Source organism: Heliconius melpomene, chromosome 12, assembly GCF_056956725.1.
Source record: "Heliconius melpomene rosina isolate 202511_hmr_F chromosome 12, ASM5695672v1, whole genome shotgun sequence".
NCBI lineage: Eukaryota > Metazoa > Arthropoda > Insecta > Lepidoptera > Nymphalidae > Heliconius > Heliconius melpomene.
The window spans coordinates 5,997,901-6,006,325 of record NC_140400.1 but is presented as its reverse complement, the minus strand read 5'-3'; the positions used below and the strand labels follow the sequence as shown (position 1 = coordinate 6,006,325).

At 30.8% G+C, this 8,425-nt stretch overlaps 3 protein-coding genes across 3 annotated transcripts; 2 read left to right on the top strand and 1 right to left on the bottom strand.

Annotated features, from left to right (window-relative positions):
* The first annotated feature begins 309 nt into the window (after window positions 1–309).
* On the top strand, window positions 310–1,239 carry Tcs5 (TP53 regulating kinase). The gene has a single exon (XM_085195281.1). It carries the CDS (start codon window positions 447–449, stop codon window positions 1,167–1,169), a length of 723 nt encoding a protein of 240 aa, XP_085051407.1. The 5' UTR covers window positions 310–446; the 3' UTR covers window positions 1,170–1,239.
* A 391-nt stretch (window positions 1,240–1,630) lies between these two features.
* mRpL39 (mitochondrial ribosomal protein L39) lies at window positions 1,631–5,038 on the top strand. The gene is made up of 8 exons (XM_085194223.1): window positions 1,631–1,813; window positions 1,917–2,096; window positions 2,524–2,624; window positions 2,883–3,024; window positions 3,277–3,492; window positions 3,815–3,928; window positions 4,333–4,448; window positions 4,905–5,038. The coding sequence occupies exons 1-8, from the start codon at window positions 1,741–1,743 to the stop codon at window positions 4,974–4,976; spliced, it is 1,014 nt and encodes a 337-aa protein (XP_085050349.1). The 5' UTR covers window positions 1,631–1,740; the 3' UTR covers window positions 4,977–5,038.
* On the bottom strand, window positions 5,033–8,425 carry LOC146533610 (gastrulation defective protein 1 homolog). Its single transcript, XM_085194222.1, has 4 exons — window positions 7,687–8,425; window positions 7,458–7,569; window positions 6,881–7,076; window positions 5,033–6,763 (listed from the first exon to the last, which is right to left on the bottom strand). The coding sequence occupies exons 1-4, from the start codon at window positions 8,218–8,220 to the stop codon at window positions 5,647–5,649; spliced, it is 1,959 nt and encodes a 652-aa protein (XP_085050348.1). The 5' UTR covers window positions 8,221–8,425; the 3' UTR covers window positions 5,033–5,646.

Sequence of the window (8,425 nt, the reverse complement as noted above, 5' to 3'; positions counted from 1 at the left end):
AAATGAGAGGTGCGGCTTGTATAATACGATTGTGATATTCATGTTTTTTTTTTCATAAGCTAATATAATGCAGCTATCATTAATTCATATTATTAGAACTGTAAAAAAATAAATATTATAATTGTTGTTTAATGTATCTTTTATATTAAAAAGTAATAAGTTAATTTCTTAACGCAATAGCTAGGTATTTGACATTGAAAAGACGTATAGCTAGTTTGACATTTCAGAGTTTATTTCAGGTTTTGTGTCAAAGTCAAATAAACCGTATTAAATTAGTAAACAAATCACATTTAAAGAATATTAAGCAAATATTTCATTACTAACATATTGTTGTCACATTATATTTATTACAAACCAGCAACATTAGACTTTAAAAATATACTTAAATGTTTTTTTGCAAGTTCTATTAAATTTTTAGGTTATATCTATATTTCGAAGTTACCATAATGAGTGAAAGTTTAAAAATATTAAAACAAGGTGCCGAAGCTAAATTGTATATATGTAATTACCTTGGAAAACCAACTCTTATAAAAGAAAGATTTAAGAAAAACTACAGACATCCAGATTTAGACACTTCTATAACTAAAGAAAGGATAAAGAATGAAGCTAGATCTATTGTAAGAAGCAAGGCGGCAGGAGTGAAGACACCTAGTTTATATTTAGTAGATTTTGAACGCCGACGCATTTATATGCAGCATTTTGAACACAGCATAACGGTAAAAGATTTTATCATAGCTTTTAAAACTGTAAATAAAGCTGCTGGAGACTCTCCAAACAGCCTAGATATTTATGCTGAAAAAATAGGCCAGAACGTAAGAAAATTACATGATAATAACATAATCCACGGTGATCTGACAACTTCCAATATCCTCCTTGTTGAGAAAAATCCTAGCGGCATTACTGATAATACAAAATGGTTCAACCATGATAATGTTGAAATAGTTATGATAGATTTTGGCTTATCATTTATAGATTCTAGTGTAGAAGATAAAGGAGTTGATTTATATGTCCTCGAAAGAGCATTAATAAGCACTCATAATGACTATCCAGAGTTATTCGAGCAAATTTTTAAAGCATACAAAAGTTACAGTAAAAATAATATTAAGGAAATTATTATCAAATACGAAGATGTTAGGGCAAGAGGCAGAAAAAGGACCATGGTAGGATAGTTGTATTATTATTTTATATGAGCTTGTTTTGTGATAAAATAAAAAAACTTGTTATCCCTTTTTAAAAAGTTTTATGGTTTTTCTTATGTACCTGTCCTTCTTTTAAAATAAATAAATTTAAGACTAATATTATTTATTAATAGGGTTCTGGAGCCCTTGGAGCGTTAAATAAATATAACTTCACCGCAACCATATTTATTTACATACATTTTTCTACATTATTATATAAATATATTTTTGGAATATTATTTTATAGATCGTAATACACAAGACAAATATGATATTTTTGATTTGTATCAAAATACATAATATATATACAGAAAAAAATATACAAACTGCGGAATAATATGTTTAAATTGATACCGTACTAAATTCATTAATTTTAAAGTGGCAGTACTACAGATAATATAGAATAAAATAAAATTATTAAAAAAAACAAACAAGTGGCAACACGAAACAAACCTTCAATTCAATGTCAATTGTCAAGTAAATGAGATATAACTAACTATAACCTAGAAATATTTCGTTTTTAATTTTTGTGAATTTATAAATATATTTCAATAACACAAAAATGAAGCAGCGAGCCCTAACATTATCTAAAACGGTTTTAATGAATAGTACAGCCAAAAAATTTACTAACATCAGTATGTTCTCAAAAATATCTTTGTAATTTATTGTTTTGGCCCAATATAAATATTACATATTAAATAAAATTGTTATAATAAGTATAATATATATTTTTTACAGGATTCCTAAGTAGTAAAGAAGCTTTAGAACGCCGTAATCATCTATTTGTTCTTGAAAAGAAACGACAACAAGAAAAGGTTGGAAGAATAGAAAAAATTGAAGTAAACTATAAGGGCGTACCAAATGATTGTACTCTTGTTATGAACAAAGACATTTCTACGCCATATGATTGTGCAAGACGTAAGTTATTACAAAATTTACCCTCCCTCATATCCATTGTATATGGAGTGTGTTAATAATTATCAAACAACAGATAAAAAACTAAAATATTTAAAAAAAGATTAACAGATATTTTTAAAAAAAGATACACACTACATGTCTGTGGTGATTATTTAAAATAATAGTAATAAAAGTATTGTCCATTGACTGATGAAACTTTTGCAAAAATAATCTATATATAGTCATTCATTATTTCTTCATTCATTTATTTTAAAACCTAGAATAACTGCATTTATATTTACAAACTGACTGTATTTAGCAATGCCAGAGGGCATTATCTCTATTAAAATTATAAAACTACACAGTTTGGTTAGTTGATCTTCTTTAATTTTAATATTATTTAACTTATATTTAAGCTGAATTTATATATTGTTTATTATTATTTTAGATTTAGGAGAATGGCATACAGATTCCAGTGCACTGGCTTTATTAGATGGTTCAGTGTATTGGGACATGCACAGACCTCTCACTGAAAATTGCACATTAGAGGTGAGGTATTTAACCTGGTTTTTAGTTGCATAATTTAATATTGAATATCTTTTTTAATTGCAGAAAAATTAGGAAATATAAAACATTTTGCTTTTAAGAATTAAATAAAATTAATTCAAATAGTTAATAAACCATTGTGTTTACAGTCACACTACGACTACAAAAGCCTCAAAATTAATTACTAATCATATATTTATACTGTTTTAATGAAACATAAAATTTTATATACTAATTATATTTTTATTACTTTATAAATAGCTACAAAGATACAACATACAAGAGCCACATCAAGTGAACAAAGCATTCTGGCGTACTTGCTCTTTAGTCCTTGGGGCGTGTGCCACTGTCGCCTTCAAGGATAATGTGCCTGTAAAGTTGCATAGCTTTCCCGGCCCTGATAGTAAGTGAAAATTAATATAAATTTATATGTAAGCTTCAAGCTGTATCTCGCTGGGGTAAAAAAGGAACCTAGTGTTAAGAGACTGTTTTCACACACACCTCTTAATTTTCAAGACATTGTGTTAAAAAAAAGTACTTTTTACATTTTTTTATCATTTCTAAGTACTTCATTGTTATTTTTCTCTAGTAAACATATTTAGAAAATAAAATCCTCTTCCTTTCAATAAAATAAGCTAATTTTCTCCATCCCCAGTCCGAAGCGGCTCATTTATCTACGACATAGATCTCCCCACACTCGATTGGAACCCCAAACCTCAAGAGTTACACACATTAAGTGCAGAATATGTACAATTATGTAGAAAACAATTACCAGTTGAAAGATTAGATGTTTCCGAAGAACTTGCTTTGGAAATGTTTAGAGACAATGAGCACAAGGCCAAACAGATACCTAGTATAGCTAGGGCTAATGGTAAGTTAGTGTTTATTTTTGCTTTACACTGCCTCCCGTTCATAGCAAGGTAGGCATGGGAAAGCTGGGAACCTAGTATTAAGATACCCAGTTCCCCGTTAAGATAATTCCGTTCCCCACTTTCCATCGAATTCTTAAGGCATTGCATGTTGAGTGGCGAAACTCAACGCCGCGCTTTGTCTCGTTACCAGAGGAAGGAAACGAAAATATTAAATATTTCATTACTCTCAGTGGGAATGGAATCCACCACCAAAAGTGTTTACAGTTATCATTTTTATAATTATATTATCGATTTTTATATATTCAATTTCTTTATTTTTAGGTATAATAACATTATATAAAATAGATAAATACATAGATATATCAAAGGGCCCGATGATAGCGAACACAGGTCAGATTGGCCGAGTTGCTGTCACTTCAGTGCATAAATTACAAGGTAAACTAATTATAATGAGAGATTTACTAGAATCTTTTGAAAAGCTGCATATTTTGGATTTTTTTAGGCTTGTACAAGTGCAAAACCTAGCAATTTTTATTTTTTTGTATATGCAATTTTAACTCTTTAAGTAATACTTGTTAATCCTGTGATAGATACACATTATAGTGATTATATGGTAGTTCAATGGATTAGATCATATTTGATGATCAAATATGGTCAATGAGTCGTGACTGAAGTAACCTAACTTAACTTCTGAACTTTTGCAGATTGTGCACTCAAAAGAATATAATTTCAAAAAAAAAGAAATATTCAAAAATATAATCTACCCATCCATCTACAGCTGACTTGAAGGCGGCCATTACTGGTTGACCGTACTATATATGTTTATTATTTTATTTCAGGTGGCTCAGATAGTGATGTGAAGCAACTGTATAGATTCCAAGGAGTGGCATTGCCCACTGGGGTTATTTTGAATCATTTTGCTTTTGACATACTTACAGAGAGAGCTAAGAAATTGGTTAGTTATATAATTATTTTGTTCTTTCTAAATTATTTACTTAAAGCAGTAATCAATTCATTATATATATTTTTTTTGTTTTAGCTTCACGCTTTTAGTGTTCCTCATATAGAAGGGTAGGCAAAGGGAACCTGGGAGTTTAGTGTTAACTCCCTTACGATTAAGACATTTCCGTCCTAAACTTTCCATCACTTTGCCTCGTTACTACAGCAAGGAAAAATATTAAATATTTACACACAACCTGTCACGTTTACAGACGCACGCTTTTGCGTCTGCGCTATGATTGGCCTCAATTACTATCATATCGTTTTTTATAATATTTATGAAATATTATAAATGTGAAAGCTTGTAAATAACACAGACTACAAATTATTTAAATATTCTGTATAATTTGGCTATAATATATCATAAAGTTTAAGCAGGAGATAGTGTATCAACAATTTTGTATTTTTACAGAACTCAGCGAGATCACCTCTACATCCTTTCAGTGAAAATAGAGTACCAGAGAGTGCTGCGGCAAGAGCTTAGACATAGTTGTTTATAATATTATGTAAAATGTATAGGAATAGTAATAAAATATGATAACATTTTATAGTTGTTTTTATTTAATTACTAGTACTGGTTTTAAGTGTGTACACTTACACATATGTGTTGGCAACAACACTGACACTGACTGCACTCAGTGGGATGGGTGTTTGTTTAATATTTTCCTAAATGATAGTTTTGTTTTGTTTTAGAAGGATAGTTTTGTTTGAGATTATATTTCTTTGTAAAATTATATTTCACCAAACTGATGCTTGAACTTCACGTTACTTATTTACTTATATGAATTACTTTCGTGTTCTACCAATGTTATTATTTTAAAGACAATGTCTAAACATTGAAATAAATGTAGTTTCGGCTAATTCAATAAAATTTGTGTGGCTGTTGGGTTGAACAAAAGACTTTAAATTTCTGAGATTAGTTAAGCCATTTCTGCGGCTAGTGAACAAATCCACAGATAAACTTATTAAAATCATTGTTTTGGGTTCTATCACAATAATAATATTTGGGTTTACATATTTTATAAATGATAATTGGGTTCTATCACATTAAATATAATAATATAATTTATTATAAATGTCCCAATGTCTCCATGTTTCAGCTTTTAATCATATATCATAAGTTATTTGTTTCCTATTCTGGTATGATTTTGCAATCAACTATCACTTTTAGCCTTCTTAGCGTCAGGTTCATCATCTTGGAAAATTGGTTTCGGCTGAGTTTTCTTATATGCCGGCGCCACCCAGAAGGGATTTTCTTCGGCTTCCTTTGCATATTTCAAAATGGCTTCCCTAGGATCTTGATCATCATCAACCCTCTTACTCAACCCAAGATTCCTTATTACAAAGGAACTGAGGGTACTTCCTGAAGCCGCAACCCTTCCACCTTGTCCTGAAGTTATTGGAAGATCAGGTCGATGAGACTTTACAGGATCCAGCCTTTCTTTCTCCATTCTCTTCTTACTTGTTCTTAATTTCTCTTGCCTGAACAATGGTAAGGCATGAGGAGTTATAATTTGTTGAGAACTAACAATTTCCATTGATTGTTTCTTTCTATTTGTCTTTACTAGACATAACTTAGCACCTCTCAAACTTCTTTTGTTGTCGTAGTAAATTTTAACCACGCCATTGGCACAACCTGTGAATATTTGATTCAATTTCGGATGCCAAACAGCTTTTATTATGTGACTTTGAGCAACATTCAAATGTGTTATCTCTTCGAACGTCTTTGTATTATAAAATAGAAGACGTCCAAATTTCTGATTCTTTTGCAACGATTCTGCTGTAAATATCATACTGTCATCGGGACTAAAACTGCAATCTGTTTGCTCATACCTCGAAAACAAATCGCTAAATACATGTAAAGGCTTCTTAAAATTTCTTAAATCCCATAGTTTCAACGTTTCATCGTTCCCACGACTTGCCAAATATGTTCCCAAATAAGAAAAAGCAATGGAAGTTATTTCAGTTTGTTTTTGGTGAGCATTGCGTAGCTGGAGAGTAGTATTAACAAAGGCCTTCCTATGATCCCACATTTGTATGGACCCGTCGAAGCAACCACAAGCGACTGTATTTCCGTCTCTTGAAAATGAACAAGATGTTGGATTAGTCTTTAAGCCTCCAGTTTGTCGTGGTTTAATGACAGCTTTATGGTTTTTTGGGTTTTCCGTCAACCATAATCTGAGAGTGCCATCTTGGGAACAGGTCATGAATTCTTCACGTATTTGTGGATGCCAGCAGCCACTGTTTAAAGCTGCTGTATGGCCTTTTGTTCTGTGAATATAAAAGATTTTATAGTAGTTATATCAATTAAAATCATAGTAAAGTCAATTAAAAAATAAATCTTACTAAGGAATTTCTTTGTATTACTGAAATACTATAAATACTCACCTAGCCATGTCACTAATATACTGATCGCCCTTCACACACTCAAGAACTTCAAACCCGTCTCTATCCAATACTTTGGCCTGTGCCGAACCACTCACAACCAGTATGGAGTCACCTGTGGCAGAATACTGTAAGGCCTTGATTGGGTGGTTCTCACAAGGGTAGAGGGAACGGAATGAGCGCATTGAAGTATCCATACCTGAAATGTAGCTAATTGATAATAGTGGAAAAAATTTATAAAACAATTTTATTTTATATAAAAAAAGTTTTTTATTATAGTGTTTGAACCTGGGAACCTAGTGTTAAGAAACTCTGTTCACATTACAGAACTTCTGTACCATGTTGAGTGGCAGAACTCAATGCCGAGCTTTGCCTCATTACCAGCATGAAGAAAATGAACATACCAAATATTTTAAAAGTGTGCACAAGCTTTTTAAAAATGTAATGAATATCAATGTAAATTTTATATTTTGTACTCTAATATAAAAATCTTTCTAATAAAAAGAAAGCAGAGCTTTTCATGTAATCTAGGTATTAGAAAAAACAAAAAATGTAAATTAACTTTAATATGCTGCTTTACCTGCAAAGTCCCAAAAAGTTACATTGTAATCAATTGATCCAGTCGCAAGACGAGCACCAGATGGATCCACTGCAAGTGCTGAAACGGCTTTCGGCCCATGATGCATTTCCACCTGTAAATTATGAACATTTTTTATCAGCTTCACTCTTTATCTTTTCTTCTTTTATCTATATAAAATCTAGTCTCTATTTATCTATTTAAAAGTTTAGTAAATAATATAAATACTAACCTCTTCTTTGTGCGGTATTCTATCTATAAATGATAATTCTTCATCATCAGAGTCACTTAATTCATTGTAACTATCATCACCCTTAGAGTCATCCCTTTTTCCATCTTCTTTTTCCAAAAGTTTTAAATTTGATGGCACAGGAGGACCTATTAATTCTTCATCACTTTCTTCATCATGTCCAGGATCAGCTGGTACAGGTCCTATTACAGAATCATTATTATCATTTTCAGCTTCTTTTTCTGCTTGTGCTTGAGCTAAGGCTTTTTTGGTCTGAGTTTCTATAGCAGTTTTCTTCGCCTCTTTAATCATTTCTTCTACATCGTAGTTTTTAGCTTTTTTACCAAAATGTTTGATTCCCATTATTCTCTGAACGTCTCTTGTTTCAGGATCATCGGGTATTTCTTCGATGTCCTTCTGTTCTTGAATTGGCGTACGACCAAATGTACCGAAGCCTGATGTCGATTTATCATCATTTGATGACAATTTTTCTATATTAAAACTGATTTTTCCAAATGATATTGGCTTCTTACTCATTTTGCACAGAAAAGAAAAATTAAAGAATTAAATTATTATTATAATAATATTATTTTTTATTTTTAAACGATAAGTATTTGTGTTTTATATTGACTATAATAGGCGACAACAGTTATTTATATTGTTGTGTACAACCAAAATAACTTCAAAATACGATAAAATGATTTATATTTTGTAGTTAGCTGTCAATGTCAACAAAACAAAG

Bases quoted from the DNA above. Each gene is read 5' to 3' on its own strand.
- mRpL39 (XM_085194223.1), top strand. From the start codon at position 1,741: ATGAAGCAGCGAGCCCTAACATTATCTAAAACGGTTTTAATGAATAGT. The intron at 1,814-1,916 runs GTATGTTCTCAA...TATTTTTTACAG, and splicing joins CAAAAAATTTACTAACATCA to GATTCCTAAGTAGTAAAGAA. The intron at 4,449-4,904 runs GTTAGTTATATA...GTATTTTTACAG, and splicing joins CAGAGAGAGCTAAGAAATTG to AACTCAGCGAGATCACCTCT.
- LOC146533610 (XM_085194222.1), bottom strand. From the start codon at position 8,220: ATGAGTAAGAAGCCAATATCATTTGGAAAAATCAGTTTTAATATAGAA. The intron at 7,570-7,686 runs GTTAGTATTTAT...CATAATTTACAG, and splicing joins GAATACCGCACAAAGAAGAG to GTGGAAATGCATCATGGGCC. The intron at 6,764-6,880 runs GTGAGTATTTAT...TTATATTCACAG, and splicing joins TATATTAGTGACATGGCTAG to AACAAAAGGCCATACAGCAG.
- Tcs5 (XM_085195281.1), top strand. From the start codon at position 447: ATGAGTGAAAGTTTAAAAATATTAAAACAAGGTGCCGAAGCTAAATTG.